This window comes from Balaenoptera acutorostrata, chromosome 11, assembly GCF_949987535.1.
Source record: "Balaenoptera acutorostrata chromosome 11, mBalAcu1.1, whole genome shotgun sequence".
Taxonomy (NCBI): domain Eukaryota; kingdom Metazoa; phylum Chordata; class Mammalia; order Artiodactyla; family Balaenopteridae; genus Balaenoptera; species Balaenoptera acutorostrata.
In genome coordinates, this window is record NC_080074.1 from 7,460,729 (window position 1) to 7,478,523 (window position 17,795).

At 52.7% G+C, this 17,795-nt stretch overlaps 1 protein-coding gene across 5 annotated transcripts; it reads right to left on the minus strand.

The window, feature by feature from the left end:
• Nucleotides 1–898: 898 nt before the first annotated feature.
• Nucleotides 899–17,772, minus strand: CCDC134 (coiled-coil domain containing 134). Of its 5 annotated transcripts, none has more exons than XM_057556457.1 (8): nt 17,577–17,762; nt 17,098–17,135; nt 15,820–15,938; nt 14,997–15,118; nt 14,328–14,412; nt 12,328–12,509; nt 11,977–12,048; nt 899–3,399 (listed from the first exon to the last, which is right to left on the minus strand). In XM_057556457.1, the coding sequence occupies exons 3-8, from the start codon at nt 15,920–15,922 to the stop codon at nt 3,274–3,276; spliced, it is 690 nt and encodes a 229-aa protein (XP_057412440.1). In that variant the 5' UTR covers nt 15,923–15,938; nt 17,098–17,135; nt 17,577–17,762; the 3' UTR covers nt 899–3,273. The 5 variants fall into 5 exon arrangements, with proteins under 5 accessions (XP_057412440.1, XP_007189188.1, XP_007189187.1 ...); XM_007189126.2 differs by having other exon boundaries at nt 17,098–17,185; XM_007189125.2 differs by lacking the exon at nt 17,098–17,135 and having other exon boundaries at nt 17,577–17,759.
• Nucleotides 17,773–17,795: the final 23 nt, after the last annotated feature.

The following is a 17,795-nucleotide window of genomic DNA, read 5'->3' on the forward strand; positions in this document are numbered from 1 at the left end:
CACCCCCCGCCCGCTGGGCGCCCCCAGAGTAAGTCTTGAGCACATTACGTCATCGTCCCAGCTGTCTCTCCCCTACCCTAGCCCCCGCCCCCCCCCGCCCCCCAGCTCGCTTGGGAGGCGGGTAGAATCAAAACTGGACCCCAGTACTGGGGCCAGGAGGAGTATGGAGATCGTTCACTTAACGGTCCTCCCAAGCCCCTTAAAAAGGCGGCTACCGAGGCTCGCGAACTGCCCAAGTGCGGAGCGTATTTTACAAACTCTGCGCCCTTGCACCTGCCGCGACCACGCGCTTACTCCAGCTGTTTCACCCCGGGTACCTCAATCTCCTGCAGTCCTTTAAAATAATGCCAGTGCCCGGAACCACCACAAGTATTCTGAGGTGGGTTCCGAGCACGACATCTTGACCAAGTTCCGCAGGGATTCTGAGGCGCAACCCACCCACGGATTCCCACTCCTTCAGCCACCGGACTTCCAGTGTTGCAGCTGGTCACGATGTAAACAACTGTGCAGGTTTCTAGGAATTTATACTAAGGAATAAACGTATGAGTGCTCAGAGAAGTGCGCCCTCAAAGGAGCTCATCAGAGTCCGCTGTAACAGGGAAAAATTGGGAAGTCCAATAAGGACCTGATGAATATACCTGTTGAAAAAGACTTCCACGATATATTGTTAAAAGGGAACACTATGTTTCCTGCTAGTCTGTGAGAGGTAGCAGTTGCTTTGTGGTCAAGACTTAAAGAGTTCAAAGACTGGGTGGAAGCAGCCATGTGGATTCACTTACAAACCGTGTGACTTTGGGCTGGTTAAATAACTGTTTTTTTTCCTCAGTTTTTTCATCTCTAAAACGGGGGGAACAGTGCACCCTTGTAGTGGTGAAGATTAAGTGAGATCATCTGCACACTCATTTGACAATATTTATTGAACATTTCTGTGGCAGGCAAAGAGACAGTTCCTGCCCTCTGAGAGCTTCCAGTCTGGTGAAGAAAACAGACATTGATATTTAAGACAAAACCTAAAATTATGAGGAGAGAACTGCATCTGGCATAGCTAGGGGAACACACAACATGGACAAAGGCCCCGAGGCAGAAGGAGCTGATGCAAGCCAGCACTTGGAATAAGTCCTGACACACAGTGCCCATACAAGGTAGCTACTGTAACTGAAAAGTTACATGTGATCTGTGTGTCACATGAAGGACAGAAAGGATGGAAGGCCCGAGAGCTGAGTGTCAGTGATGGTTATGGGAATGGTGGGATTTAGGGTGAATTTTACTTTCTTCTTGGTATTTCAGTATTACTTAAATTACTTTTTATAATTAACATGTATAACATAATAAATAAAGTACCTTATTTGGGGGGAAAAAAGACAAGAAAGTTCTTTTGTTTACATGCAGGAGTGTTGGTATAGATTATACCAGTCTCACCCTGAAACAGAAAACCAAACCCTGCTGCCTTGCTCTGGACGAGGCACTGAGCTGGACAGTGCCACCTGCAACTCCACCATTCAGTGGCTCTCACAGGGCTCCCCACAGTGGGGGGTGACTGTCTGCTGGCATATCATATGACTCACTTTCACTTTGGTCCAATGCCTTCCCGTCCCAGAGCCTCAGTAACCCTCTGCAGAGGGCTACCTGAGTACCAGGAGGTCAGGTAAATGGGCACAGTGCCTCCCACCCTGCAGCTGTTCCCATAGCTCCCAGCTGGAGCTGCCCAGGGAGGAGAGCAGAGTGGTTCTGTTTGTACCTTTGAAGGTGTCAGATGGGAAAACTTGGGCCCACTGGAGGGTGGAGAGGAAGGGATCAACCAAGATGGTGAGAAGTGAAGGTGTAGAAGGAAGAACCCAGGAGGATAAAGATGCTAAATGGGACAGAGGTGAACACAAGTTAAGACTGGGCTCCTCTCTTTGGCTGTGCACACAGTGGGTGCTCAGCAAATCCACGGGACGACCGAAGAACCATCAGAGAAGGGCTCTTGTCACTGAGAAGCCAGGCCCAAACCTCAGAGAAGCAGTTTAGGGCTGGGCAGAGGGTTCAGACATTATCAAATTCATTACACCAATGAAGCCACAGCACAGGGTCACTCAGCAAGTCTGATGGGCTAAGACTCTGGGTCTCCCTTGGGCACTGTTAGTGGTAGAGGGTTGGGGATAGTTGTGTGTCTCTCCCCTGGCTTGGCAAAGTCAAAGAGACAGAGCTAGAATTCCCCCCAGAGCCCCTCCCTTCTCTGCCTGGAAGGGATACGACAAGGGCGGCTGCCCACTCAGGGCCTAACTCCCTCTGCAGCTTCCCTGCTCCATGGCCCTGGGCTTTTCTTACACACCTCCTGACACAGGGAGCTTGCTGTCTGATCAGTCCAGCTCGGAGCAGCCCTACCATTACAAAGCACAGCCTCCTGCAGAGCTGCAGCCTGTCCCCCAAGGGCCCCCACCCGCAGGCTACGGTCTCCCTGAGCTGCCAGGGAGGACAAGTTGATTCTTCCCCGAGCCTGCTCGATGACTGTCCCTGGATATCTGAGGACAGAGATCATGCTGCTCCAAGGCTGTCTTGGGCTAAACACCCTCCCAGGATACTTCTGGTCCCTTCTCAACACGGATCCCTTGTCCATGACAGTGCTGAGACGGGAACTGGAGGTCAAAGCCAAGCCCCTGCTTTGCTGCCCCGCCAGGACTTGAGGCTCCTCTGAGGAGGAGGAATATCCTCTAAGGTGGTCTCTACATCTGAGGGCCCCCTATCTCCCGACCCAGGCCCCTCTCACCTGCCCCATGGAGAGGCTCACAGCTCCCTGGGGCCCAAACCAACCTGTTAGCCCAGAGCATTTGCTGGCTTTTATTGTCTCTGCAGGGGATAACTGTGCCAGGCAACACAGTGACACAGTGGGGCCAGCAGCAGCAGGCATGACACCTCCACACACGGCTCAGAGCCCAGTTCTGCTGCCTCCCCAGGAAGGGCAGCAGCCAGCTGGCCAGCGGTCCTAACCCAGCGGGAGAGTCCAGCCCAGGATCCCTCCTGCTCCCCACAGCGTCTCTACAGGGTTAGGTCTGCAGCATAGCGCCCTCTGAAGGCTCCCTTGGCACCCCTCCAGGGAGGTCCCTGGGAAGAAATGCAGCCCTCTGCGGCCCAGTCCCTGCAGCTGGGGCTCAGAGCCGGCTCCAGGGGGCTGAGCAAACTCGGCCTCCCCTCTCACAGGGGCCAGCTCTCACCACCAGTCATACCGGTGCATTCTCCTCTTCCTCCCGACTGGCCTCCTCCTGGCCCCTTGAGCCCTGGGCTGCTCCAGGGCTATAACTCGGACTGGGATCTTGAGATCCGAGGGCCTTTTCGGATCTCTTTCCGCTTCTCCTCTTTCTTCCGGCGTTTCTCCTCTCCTCTCAGGGCCTTCTGGAAAGGGTCAGTGCTGGTGATGAACTGAGGGGAAGAGCAGAGTGGTCTGATTAAGTCTGCTGGCAGCAAAGAGTTGCCTCTGAGCTAGGCCGCTGTGGGGACAGGAAGGTCACTTAGACACAGGCCCTGCCCTCGGGAAGCCTGCAGACATGGAGATAGTTAAATGGGCTTGGGGAAACTGCTGAGCGGGTCTTGGAAGATAAGCAGGAGCTTGCCAAGCAAACAGGACGAGGGAAGAGGACATTCCAGGCAGAGGGACGGGTGCTGAACCTGCATGGTGCATCTGAGAAACAACAGAAAGACTCCACTCAGGGTGAAGGGGCTGAGTGCCGAAGACCACCGCAGACCCCCAGAACCCTGAGGAGGAGATGGCAGCCAGCAAGAGTAAGACAACAGGGGTCCTGCCGCTTGCGAACGAGTTGCAACATCTAGGCAAGGGAGTGTACGGGAAGCAGGTGGGCCAGGTTAAACTGGCAGACCCTGAAAGAGGTGGAAAGAAGATGACAGTGGTGCCCAGGCTCGTGGCTTCCACAGTGGATATACGGTGGTATCCAGGGAGGAGATGGAAACACAGGGCGAGCTGGGTAGGAGGAGGATGAGGACTTCAGCCGGGGTCATCCCCAGGCCCTCTGCTCATCTTCCCCCACTCTCCAGACCGGCTCATCTGAACCCAGGGCTTACGTTCCACCTCTATGGTCAGCTACCACTCAAATGTGCATCTCCCTATCTAAATGCCTGTCTGACACCTCCACTAATGTGCAAACGTGTCCCAAGCCCAGCATGGCTCCATCTCCCCAAAACCCAGTCCCCTTCCAGAGTCTCTGTCCTCATGAACAGCAGTGCCCCACAACCCAGTCGAGGCAAGTAGGGCAGAGACCAAGCATTCCCCCCACCCCCACCCCTACCCCTCACAGTCCATTGTCAAGGCCTGGCCCATTTTACCCCCTAAGTCTCAAACCCGTCTACTTCTCTCTGTCTCGCCTATCCTACTGCTACCCCCATCACCTCCCCCACCACCCTCCTGATAAATCTGGGCATCTCCCAGGGTCTCTCCACACCCAATTTGGTCCCTCTTAAGCCATTCTCCTCACTGCAGTTAGCTATTTTCAAAATGTAAGTCTGACTCCTGCTTAAACCCTTCCACAACTCTCCATTACTCTCAGGACAAGGTTCCACACAGCTGCATCTGCAGGTCCACCCTGCCCCCCTCTCCTCCTCCCTCACTTCTGGTCCCTGGGTTCCTTGGCTCCCACTTCCAGGCCTCTGCACGTGCTGTGGCTCTTCCCAGCCCCCACCCCCTCTGCCACATTAGCTCCAGCTCAGCTGTCACCGTCCTTGGGGACCTGCCCTGGCTCCCGGCTGGGGCTGCCTCCTCCGCTTCCTTCTCAGTGCTTCTCCCCTGCCACCACCTGCCTCTGTGACTACCTGCTTCGTGCCTGTTGCCCCCACTGGACCACACTCTCCACGAGGACAGGCGGATCGTGTCGGATGCTGCTCACTGAGCCACAAGCCCCCAGTGCAGGGCCTGCCGGGCTTATAGATGGTACTTAGCATGTATTTTTTAAATGAATGAATGAATCACGTTAGAATATGAGATACAATAGTACCCAAGATTCAGGTAACTTTGTTGTGAAATATACCCATTTTATTTGTTCATACGATAAATCTGATAAATGTTTGATCAAGGTAGATGTTAAAAACAAATTAGGGGCTCCACCTTGTGGAGTAATCCACCTACCATGGTAGACTGAACCACAAGTCTGGAAGATGGGGTGAAGTCAGAGAAGTGCAGCCCAGAGAGGGTAAGTGATCTGCTCAAGTCACACAGCTAGTCCCAACTGGGGCTAGTCCCCAGGCCTCCCACTTCCCTGACCAGTGCTTTCCCTATCACACTCTGCCTCCTATCCCTACAAGTTAATTCTGATCCTCTTGGGAGGAAGGAGGAGCTGGGAGACTCCTCAAGCCACAGAGGACTCCACACTCTTGGCTCTGGCTTGGGGAAGGACAAGTCAAGAGATCCTGGCCCCACCAGCTAGGTGGGTCAGAAGAGAAACAATGCCTATCCCTTTCCTGGATCTCCTCCCCGCTAGGCCTGGCTAATGCCTACTTTAAATTCTGATGCTAACCTCGAGTGGACCCTTCGTGCTGCCTGACAACCCAGAATGTTTCCCTGCTCTACTCACTCTCCTGCTCTCCTAGACACACCTTGTCCTCGAACCTCCATCACTCGTCCCCTCCTCACTCGCAGCCCATGACCTTGCTTCCTGTTCCAAAGAGGATGGAAACACTCAGAAGACAACTTCCGCAAGCTCCCACCACCATACCCACCAACCCACTTGTTGCTGTGCCCACACTGCTCTTCCAGGCTAGGCCACGCCTCCCCCCGGGCACCAGCTCTCCTCTCCCCCCTCCCTTCCTCAGGGATGAGGCTCCAGCAACTCTCCTACCCCTGCACCATCGGTTCTTCCTCCCTAATGGGTTGGGGGGGGGGGTGTCCCATCAACATGCAAACGTGTAGTCTCTCCCATCCCACTAAAATTTCCCCTGGAAACCACACCCTCTTCCAGCTAGTCTCCCGTTGATCTGCTCCCCTTGAAAACAAAACCTTTATGATAAGCTACAAGGATATACTGTACAACATCGGGAATTATAGCTATCATCTTGTAGTAACTTTTAATGGAGTATAGTCTGTAAAAATACTGAATCACAGGCTTCCCTGGTGGCACAGTGGTTAAGAATCCACCTGACAATGCAGGGGACGCAGGTTCAAACCCTGGTCCGGGAAGATCCCACATGCCGTGGAACAACTAGGCCCGTGCGCCCCAACTACTGAGCCTGCGCTCTAGAGCCCGCGTGCCACAACTACTGAGCCCATGTGCCACAACTACTGAAGCCCGCATGCCTAGAGCCCATGCTCTGCAACAAGAGAAGCTACCGTCGTGAGAAGCCTGCGCACCGCAACCAAGCGTAGCCCCTGCTCGCCGCAACTACAGAAAGCCCGCATACAGCAACAAAGACCCAACACAGCCAAAAATAAAAATAAATAAAATAAATTTTTTTAAAAAGTGCATCACTATGCTGTACACCTGAAACATTAAAAAAAAAGAAAAACTCTTCAAAAGCGTCACCTGTACTTGATAGGATGCGTCCACTTCCTTTCCTCTCATTTTCTCCAAACTCAGTCTTGTGTCCCCACCACTCAACCAAAACAGCTTTTACTGAGATCTCTGATGGCACGTCTCCAGGCTGCTAAATCCAGTGGCTGATTCTCAGCCGCATCTTCCTTGGCCCTCCAGCGGCATCTGACAGGAAGATCACTTCCTCCTTCCTGTCACTTTCCTCACATGGCCTCTGGGAAGTGATTCCCTCTTGGGTTTGCTACATTAGCACTGACTGACCCGTCTTGGGGCGCTTTGCTAGTTCCTCCTCATTCTCCCATCTCTAAGTGCAGGCACACCTCAGGCCTCAGGCTTCAGCCCACTGCTCTATCTGCCCTGCCCTTCTGCTACTCTCACATTTGTAGCTCTAGCTTTAAGCTCTCCCCTGAAACCCAGTCATACACCCAGTCGCCTCCTTGACATCTTCATTCAGATGCCCATCAGGTCCAGAAACAAGGTCTTGATCCCCGATCCAGCCCTTGGCCTTGTTCCACCAGTTTGCCCATTTTAGAAACGGCAGCCCCATTCTTCCACACACTCAGGTAAAAAATCGTCGAGTCATCCTTAATGCAGCTCTTTCACTCCAGATCTGCTTCCTTAGTGAATTTTATTGGCTCTGCCTTCAGAACAGAACCAAAATCTCACCATTCCTCGCCAGCGCCACTGTTGTCACCCTGGGTCAAGCCACCGTTAACTCCCAAATAGACAAGCGCAGCACCCTCCTCACCAGTATCCATCTCCTCCCTGGTCCCCCTCACTATTCTCCACACAGCAGCCAGGCTGATCCTTTAAAAGGTTAAGTCAGAGACCCTCACCCTGCTCCTGTGTGTCTTGGAGCCAAAGCCCTTGAGAAGACATGCAAGGGTCCTGTGCTCTGGCCTACAACTCTGACCTCACCCCCTCTCACACTCCCCACCCTTCCAAATATGCTTCCAATTCAGGGCCTTTGCACTTGCTGCTCCTTCAGCCTGGAATGTTCTTCCCCCAGAGACACAGCTGGCTCCCTTGCTGTTTCACGTCTTTGCAGTAAGAATCTTCTGTGTCCAAGTCACGTGAAATAGCAACTGTATTCCCACGTTATCCCTGGAATTCCTTAACCACGTTCCTCTGCTTTTTTTCTCCGTAGCCCTTATCACCACCTATCATATATTTTTTATTGACTGTCTATCTTCTCCAACTAGAATGCCATTCCCAGGAGGGCAGAGCTAGAATACTTCTCTAGTGGCTGGGATTCAGTAGATGCTCACTAAACGTTGAACAAATGCATGTGCTATGCCTCTGAGCCTTTGTGCAAGCTGGTCCCTCTGCCTGGGAAGGTCTTCCCTGAGCTGGTCAACCCGGCACTTCTTACTTATCCCAGCGCCTCCGCCCCCTACTTCCATAGGCTCCCTCGCATGGGTCCTTCCCTCTTGCACTGGTACAGAGATCATGCTAGATTGGGACTGTGTTTCTCTGCTACCTTCCCCAACAGACGGTGAGCATCTTCAGAGCAAGGAGAGGGCCAGCTCCCTCTGGACTGAGACAGTGGCCAGCACGAAGCCTGATACAAGTTGGCTCTAGTGATGGGTATGTTGTAGGAGGGGACTCCCAGAACACCCACTGGTATGGAGAGAGTGCCCAAGGTGAGCGGAGCAAACCTGGGCTGTTGCTGGTGGACAGGTCCACACGGGATACCAAAAAGTGAGTAAAACCTTGGGACCGTCCCCAGCCAATAAAAGGAAAGTATGTTGCTTCTGCGGTATGCCCAAGCAGAGCACATTATGATGAAGCTAAATTACATCTATCCTGGAGCCCATTCTCTCTGTGCCCCATGCTCTCACCCTCCTCATGTATGAGAGGCATTCACGATCTGCAGGGCAAGGAGAGCCAGTGACACAGCAAAAAAAGCATCTCCATGGGAGCCCCCTCATTGGGAAAGGCAATCTGCCATGGCCTTGAGCATCCTGCATGTTCTTGCCGCGTACACCAAGAACCCAGCCCTGACTGTTCTTACCCAGGCCATTTATCAGGGTTGTGACTGCAGCAAGCAACCTTGAAGGATGTGTCATCTTGGTTTTACATGAAGGGGAGGCAGCTACGCTAGTGTGGAAAACCATATCCCCCACTCTGTCACCTGAAGCAAAGCCACTAGTTCAACAGGGCCCTCGAGTCAGAGGTTCTTCTGAATACTCAGGCCTGTCCTCTGATTGTTCACCTAAATTAAGAGCGAATGGTGCTGTGCAGAAGAGTTAACATGGCTGGCCTCACTGCTATCTTTTAGAAGGCCTGCTTCCAAGGCTGGTCCTTGGCTGGTGTCTGGGAACTTGGTTTCTGGGAGAGATTCCCATCACCCTAACTGATAAGAGTGGCTCACTGCACCTAAACTGTGCAAAAATGTGGTTTATGCTAAACACCCACTTTCCTTCTGGAGTCTGGAATTTTGGTATGTGCTCGGCAGAGGGTGCCTACGTGACCAGTTCCCAGTAAAAACTCTGGGCGCTGAGTCTTTAACAGGCTCTCCTGATAGACAACTTTTCACACATATTTTTATAACCTGTTGCTGGGGGAATAAATTGTGTCCTGTGTGACTTCACTGGGAGAGACTCTTGGAAGCTTGTGTCTGGTTTCCCTTAGACTTCACCCAAGGAGCATTTTTCCCTTTGCTGATTTTACTGTGGATCCTTTCACTGTAATAAATCATAGCCTCGAGTACAACTACACACTGAGTCCTGTGAGTCCTCCTAGCGAATCATCAACCTTGGGGCAGCTTTGGGAACCCTCGGCACAGGTGACCATGGGCAGCAGCAGCCATCTAGCCCCAGGGATGACACTGGAAGACCAACTGCCATAAAGGCTAGTAAGACACCAACCTGAATTAAAAGCCGTCACTCTTGCCTAGACAATATTCCTAATGACCAGGCATGTTGTATTCTTACTGACTGTTGTCAGTGTCTGAGCCATCTGGTCTGCCAGATGAGCAGGCTACATACTGGCAGATCAAAGGTGGCCATCCCTCTTGGGGGCCATGAACTGTGGAAACAAACTGTGGTTGACAACGGGACAGTCTGGGTCACTCGCTTAGATGCTCATAGCCAATTCTCTGATGAGACCAACCAGAATCAAAAGGCTGATCAAGCCTACACAGCCCAGTTGACTGGCACTGCCACCTACATGCATGTACTAAATGTGGCAACACACTCACCACCATGGACTGACAAAAAGCAGAGGACTCTGTATTTCTGGTTCAGCTACTTAGAGTCCCTGGTTGGAACAGTATGGCCCAAGATCATTAGAATAATGACCACTTGGGGGACTTTCCCTGGCGGTCCAGTGGTTAAGACTCCACGCTTCCACTGCAGGGGGCACGGGTTCGATCCCTGGTTGGGGAACTAAGATCCTGCATGCTGCGTGGCACAGCCAAAAAAAAAAAAAAGAAAGAATAATGACCACTTGGTTGAGTATGCTCCTTGCCAAGTCCCCCTGTGGGCCAAGATGGGAGATACGTGTCTGTGGAAATCTTGCAAAAATGCCCTCGTCCCACTCACATCTGACCCTTCTGAACAAAAAGTCTAGGTGAAAGTAGGGAATAATTGGAGAAAAGTGAAATTATAGGTCCTGGGATGTGACATGTTGATTTTATACCAATAATCTGGGGAGAGAGTGCCTTAGATCCCAGGAGGTGTGTGGAACAATTAACCCTCTTTGTCCTTTAGATCCAGCACTGCCGCCTGGCAAAACAATCCTAGGGTCCACCCCAGCCAAGCGGCAGCTGCAGTTGAGAGTCAGACCAGCTGTCCAGTGTGTCATTCTCAACCACGTGACAGGAATATTCCCATCGACGCAGTCAGTCCTGAACTATTCTGCTGTGCCTGATACCATCAAAGGCAGCTCCCAAAGTAACCCCGTGCAGACACACAGACCAGTACAACCTTGCTTCAACCTGACACACACATCCACCTGCTTCTCCTGACCCCTGAGCGAGCCCGGTTGTGCCATGTAAGGCAACTGAGGCTGCAACTCAGCAGCAACACTGCCTCCAGGGCTCAGCCAAACAATGCAATGGTGACCCAAATCAAGTGGTCACATGTAGGAGACAGTGGGCCACAGAATGCCTCTCCACTGGGGATGAGCGTTGCTTCGGGTCTATCTATTGGCCCCTGTAATCACTGGCAATGACATCAAAGATGAGCAGCTCAGTCTAAACCCTTGTATGGGTGGTAACAGATGATAGATTGGTCTTAGACCGCACGCTGAGTTTCTAATGTAAGACCTACTGCCCCCGCCCCCCCAGGACTTACCAGAGCTGGCTAAGCCCAGGACCCTGGAGCACATGGCTGAGATCAACACTGCGCGTGGCCACATCCTGCTGCTGAGTCCTACTGACAGCAGTCTGAGACAAGCTGAACAAATGTGGTCCTAGTCTCCACTGATCAGATCAATCATGGAATAGGACATTCACGCAGAAATGTGAGTTAAGCCAAGACATGCAGGGCTGATGGATGGACTGTGGGGAGGCAATCTCCATCGCCCTGCACATTCTTGCTGGTACACCGGACCACTCTGTACCTGGGCCATTTCTCAGGTTGTGTTTGCAGAAAGCAACCATGAAGGATGAGGTGATACCTGCCTGCAAACAAAGACTTGGTTTGCTTCTGTTCATTATAAAGGTGGTGAATTTCCCAAGCTTGGTGCTCCTAGACTTGATGTAAACCCACTGCATGCGTGGCATTTGCCTGGGCCCCTCTGTGTCACCCTCCTGGGACTTGGGGAATAAGGGAAACCCACATGACCAGGCCAACAGCAACTGCTTTTGCTGCAATAAACTCTGATGTCTCTAACCTGTCAGCATCCATGAAACAGCAGCAAAATCCTAAACCTTCAGAGGTCCCTCCCTACACCTGAGGGGAGCTTGTGATTTGAAGAGTACAGTGCTCCGGCCCCTCCTCCCTGCCGCTCTGGCCCTGCCCTGCCACCTCTGATCTCTTCCTCCCCTCTACCGTGTGTCAGTTATCTGTCGTGCTTCCCCTGCAGCCTCCAGCTCTCAGAGCCCACCTCAACCCCTAGGAGGAGAACATGTGCAGGAATGTGGGACAGAAGCCTGGCTGGGTGCTCAGGGGCTCAAGGGCAGAGAAGCATGGCCTGACCTCCCATGGCTTCCCTGACATTCGCCTGATGGGTACAGGGCCTACCATGCACTGGGATGGATGTGTTCATAGCCTCTGACTGGCCCTCACAGCTGAGGTCCACACCACACGGAGAGACAGGGCGCTGAGGCTAAGACAGGGCCAGCAGCTTGCCCGAAGGTACCAGTGAGCGAGTGATACTCAGGCCCAGACCCAGGCACTTCTGGCTCCAAGTCCAAAGCCTTCACACTCCACTCTAGGTGCCCCAGCCCCTGCAGGCCCTGGCCTCCCAGGGCTCAGCAGAGGCCAAGCAGACATGGCCACAGGTCCCAGCAGCTCACCTCTGTGTGGTCTACTTTAAATGGGTTCTGGAAGTCAGAGTCTTTCTCGCTGATTCCCAGCTCCTGGGCCATCTGTGGATGAGGAAAAGCTAGTCATCCTCTGCCTTCTCCTGCCTCCTGCTCACCCGAGGGCCACTCCCTCCGAGGCCTGAACAGATGTGGGCCAGGTGGTGACCCCTAGGGACCCAGGTCAGCATAGAACCCCATGAAAGGGCACCTCAAGGTGGTCCAAGGCTTATCACAGAAAACACAACCAAGGGCTGACATTCAGGCCTCACTAAAGGCAGATGTGTGGCTCACAGTGTACCACCAGAGAGAGGGCTCCCGGACCTCCTCCGCCCCAGTCCTTACCAGGCTGAGGATGGGCGAGTGGGGGCCCTGGTCAAAGACGCCCGACTGGTTGCAGAAGCTGATGCCCCAGCGGATGAGGAGGTTCCAGTTGGAGTTGTGGTCAAAGCAGTGGTGCACGATTCTTGGGAAGCGCAGCACCACATCACCGAAGAAGGCCGTGTTCTCCACCACTTGGGAGAAAGCTGGTGAAAGGACCCTGATGAGCGGCCAGGGGAGATGCCCTTCTACAGCCCTCCTGGCCAGCCCTACGCACCCTCCAGAGAACAGAGGCAAGCCCACTAATCAGAGAAGGGGAATGGTGCCTGAGGCCCACAGGCTGCTGACCACATGTACAGTGCATGCTAAGGGCTTTATGTCTACCAGGTCACTGAATCATCAAAACCACCTTTAGAGGGAGATGTGTCTGCTATTCCCATTTCTCACATGGGAAACTGAAGCTGACGGCTCGTGAGTAGCAAACCTGGGCTGCAAACCCAGGGCTGTCTGACTCCAAAGGACATGCTCTTTCCCCTGTATCTCACAGCTCAGAAGACTCGTTTGCCATGGGGACCAGAGAGGTGGGTGTCATTTTGCAAAAGGAGGCATATGCATCCCATGAGGCTTCGCTGGGCCTAACCACCCCAACTTGGTATCCTAATGTCCAGAGCTGGGCCCTGGTGTTAACACAACTACAGTGTCTGTGAGGGGTCAGTTCTGTTAGGATGGCCAGGGAACACATCAGGGTTTGTTTTCTTTTTAGTATATGCCCAATTTTCTTTTATTTTAAATGCTTAAGTTCTTATTTTGAAATAATTTTAGACTTACATAATACACCACAAAATTCCTTCACTGGGCTTCCTCTAATGTTATCTTATATAACCATTGTACAACTATCTAAACCAGGAAATTAACATTGATACAATACTATTAATCAATCCATAGACCTAATTTGAATTTGGTCAGTTTTCCCACCAATATCTTTCCTCTAGTCAACAAATCAGTTTAGACTGAGTTTAGCATCCATTATGGTGGCAGGTCCCCTGACCCAGGCTAGCATGAAGAATAGTAACTATACACCCAGCCCTGGTGGTAGCCCCTGTTTGAGTGACCCCTATAAATACGGCCCAGGCAGCCCTCACCAGCACTGGCCAGGCCACACAGAGATAAGCGGACTCCTACAAAGATATGCCAGGTTGGGTCTGAGACAAGTGGGGCAGGGACCCCTGGGCTTCAGAACACTCTTGAACCGCAAAGAACTCAGGAGTTCGCTTGGTTTACAGGTAAGAGCCAGGCAAACCACCTGTCCTCTTTCATGTGGAAACTGGAGGTAATAGTGCCTTCCTCAGTTATAGTGGAGATCAGAGATGACATTTGTAACATGCCCAACATTCAATATGTAAAAGCTCCTTCTTCCTGTCTCAGACAGTGTGACCTAACAAACTCTACTGTTAGAATGTAACCAGTTAATGGGGAGAAATTACCACTGGAGAGAAATTCTTGGAAGAGGAGATGAAAGAATTCAAAATGTTCTTTTATTTATCTATGTTGGTCTCACCTTGTCTCAAAAAGGATTTAAGGGGGTTGAGACTTTTAGAACAGTAGTAAAGAGTGATGGTAACTGCTCCCATGGGCCAGTCACTTCAACAGGCCTCAGTTTTTTCTCCTATAAATGGGAACAACCCTTGCCATCTCTACCAGGAGGGTCAGGGTGGTGAAGGCAAGGATTTCTGGAGTGGAAGTGGGCAAAGGCTCCTCCCTAATTCCCCCGTCTCAAACACCTAACCACACGACAGAATATATCTGTGTCAGGGACACAGAAACTGGCTCTGAAACGAGCCGAGAAACACTCGGAGAATCATATACTAAGTGCCCAACCACCCAAAGAGACTCCTTGGAAGGTGCCACAAGAGGGTACTTCCAGAAAGAGAAAAAAGAGTGACAAGAACAAGAGGGAAGGAGCAGCTAGAGAAGATCAAGGATGGAGGGGGGAAGAGGAGAGGGCGAGATTGGGAAGACCATACCATCCTTCAGTTTCTCGTCCTGGGGGAAGGGCCCATCTGGGAGCACATCTGCAGCAGTGAGCACTGTCCGGGAGTCCTCCAGCACCTGAGGGAACCCCACCTGGGCTGAGTGGCTTTGAAAAGGTCTTCCCAGACCGGCCCCAGCCCCATTTACTTCAACCCTACTTCAAATCTTCGGAGGGGCTTCCCTGGTGGCGCAGTGGTTAAGAATCCGCCTGCCAATGCAGGGGACACGGGTTCGAGCTCTGGTCCGGGAAGATCCCACATGCCAGGGAGCAACTAAGCCTGTGAGCCATAACTACTGAGCCTGTGCTCTAGAGCCCACGAGCCACAGCTACTGAGCCCTCGTGCCACAACTACTGAAGCCCGCGCGCCTAGAGCCCGTGCTCCGCAACAAGAGAAGCCACCGCGATGAGAAGCCCGCGCACCGCAATGAAGAGTAGCCCCCGCTCACTGCAACTAGAGAAAGCCCGCGCATAGCAACGGAGACCCAACATACCCAAAAATAAATAAATAAAAAATAAAAATAAATTAATTACAAAAAAAAAATGTTTCTGTGCATGCGCTTCCGCCTCATTGAACACCATCCCCTTGGGGAACTCCTACGCATCCATCGGTGCCCAGATCAAAGACCAGGCCTGCCATGAGCTGCCCGCTGCCTGCATGCACCTTAAAGAGCCCCTTGAGCATGACATCAAGGATCTTGTACTGCTGGTGGACATCGTTCAGCTGTGCTAGGTTTTTCAGCGCCAACAGCTGCTCCCGCCGCTTCACCTCAAACATCTTCTTGTCTGAGCAGCATTAAGTTAAGGAACTGGCACCAGTTCTCCTGCCTGGATAATCCAGTGGTCCCGATCGAGAGGGTCCACCCTGGCCAGCAAGGCTCTGCCAGGGGCATAGATGTGCATGCCTGGGACTCCCCAGGGAACGAATAAACTCTCTGAGAAGCATATGAATCCTGCAACGTATCACTCATCCACTTCAGAGGATTCCACACCCGACAATCTGAATACAACCCTCAGGACCTCGCTCCTGCCCTCCCCTCCCCATGGTCTTTCCCCAATCTCCCACAGCCACGCACTGCTCCCAGAACCTCTGCCCCTCTGCTCACACTGTACACTCTGCCTGGGGTGCCCCCCACCCTTCTCTATGAGTTTCTATTCTTTCAAGACCCAGCCCTTGGGTAGGCAGCCCAGTATGCCAGGGCTTGGTCTCCGGCCAGGGTCTCACCCAAAAAGAACGAGGCACATGTACAATCCTCAGAGTCCTCGTGGCTCTGAGATATATGCCTTGCCTTCTCAATTTAACATATGGGGAAACTGAGATTCAGAACAGAACTGACTTGACCAAGGTCTGGTTAGAGCACCTTACTTTTTCTCTCCTGTTCCTATTAGGGGGGTCTGCTCCATCCCTGGAATCTCCCAAGGGGGTGTGGGTATAGAGAAATCTCATTTATAGACCCCTCAAAAACACCTCCAACCCCAAAGGATACAGATCTCCAGGCTCGGGTCCAGGGAGGTCCTCAGGGTGTCTGTGACTCCTGTCCCAGACAGTAGTAGGACAGAGAGGAAGGCCAGGAACTGAAGAAGGTCCATATCCAAGACTCTGGAGCTAGGGGAGTAACCCAGAGAAAGAAGGTGAGACCCAGAGCTTGGTGTTATATGAAACAGAAAGTGAGTTGAACAGCAACTTCCCCTGACATGACACAGCCTCCAAATACCAAGAACCCAGCTTTGGGAAGCCCTGGAGCCCCAGTTCCCAGCCCAGGGCCAGTGACCAACAGACACAAAATAAAGACATGGGATGATAGGAGGGAGGGAGAAAGATAAAGTCAGCAAGGCAGGGATGCTTAGAGAACAGGGATCAACGCCTGGAACCCTGCACTGGAGCTCTGGCTCTGCCTGACTTCGGCACCTCGGGCAAATTGCTCAGCCTCTCTGAGCTTCATCTTCCTCACTGCAAAATGCGGATAAGGAAGTCATCTCCCTGTTGCAGAGACAGAAGGCTGGGTGAGGCACTGTGCCTGAGGAAGGAGGGCCTGGTCAATATCATTGCCTCTCAATTCCCCCATCCTGGCCTCTCAGGAGGCCCAGGCAGTCAGAGATGTGAAACTTCTGGGGTTTCCCACCTTTCCTGACTTCTGTCATCAGAAAGGAAGAAGGGGTGCAGGGTGGGAAGGGAGACAAGACAGTCTTGGGATAAGACGGCTGTTATTCTCTTAGGAACCACAGGCACCACAAGCAACACCTGTTCCTATCTAGGCAACATTCTCCAATTGCCTACTGAGTACCTGTCATGTTCTAAGCACTGTTCTAGAGCCGGGAATACGGCAGTGACAAACAAAATTCCCTGCACACTGGTACTTTCATCTCTAGTAGGATTAAGAGACAACCAATAAAGTTGTAAAACAAGCACAGAAAAATGAGGAGTCAGCAAAGTGCAATATTAAATACAGTAGTCAGAGGCAGCCTCTACTCAGATGATAGCTGCCCAATTGTACCCACGTGGAGACCAAAGCACAGAAAAATGAGGTGACTGCCCAAAGTCACTCATGGATTCTCAGGCTAAACCAAGAGTCTTAATGAGCACAGGCTATCTCAGAGCTGGCCACTGTTCTACTAGGGCACCTAGGTATGTCCTAGAGATGCTCAGTTATTGACAGTGAGACCCCACACAGATCAACCAGAGAACCGCCCCCACCCCATGCTGATGAGACAACTGAAGCCTAGAGAATAGGAAGAAATAGTTCAAGCTCACCCAGAACCCTTACCTTCCACCGTCACGCTCCAGACTCAAGGGAACCAAACACTGGTTAAGGCAGAACTTGGGGTCAGGGGAAATCAGACAGCCGGTAATGACTGAAGCAGGAAGAAGTGGGAAAAGAAAGCCGAAAAAGCGGACTGCGTGGGGCAGATCCTGCTGTCTCTACTGTTACTCCCACTTATCCGCCTCTCAATCCCGCTCCCTGCCCCATGAGTCCCCAGAGCTCTTCCCGGCTGGGCGTGCGACTGACTCCGAGGCCATTCTGCAGAGGTGGCTTGGTGGTGAATCCTGAGCCGGCAAACCGGGCTCGGAGACCAGGGTCGCTGCCCCTAGCCTTTAGAGCTCCGGGAAGAGAAAGTCTAACGAGGAGAGCCGTCCGGGTCCGCGAATCCCAACCCCCACCCTGTGCAGCCAGTTCTGGGCCCTCGGTCCCACCCCCGCCCCCCAACGGGAGCCTGCCTGCCCGGCACCCCCGCCCCCACCTACCAGGCCGGGCGGGCGGACGGGCGGACAGGAGTCACCGTGCACCTCGCCTCGAGGGTCCGCAGACGACCGGCAGAGGCGCGGAACCTCAGTGCCCCAGAGCAGCCACGCAGGAACTGCCGAGCGCCGGCCCGCCCAAAAATCGTGGGCCGCGACGGCAGCTCTTTGACCTAACTTCCGGCCCCGCCCAGTAGGCTCCGGCGCTAGCCCTGCCCGAGGTCC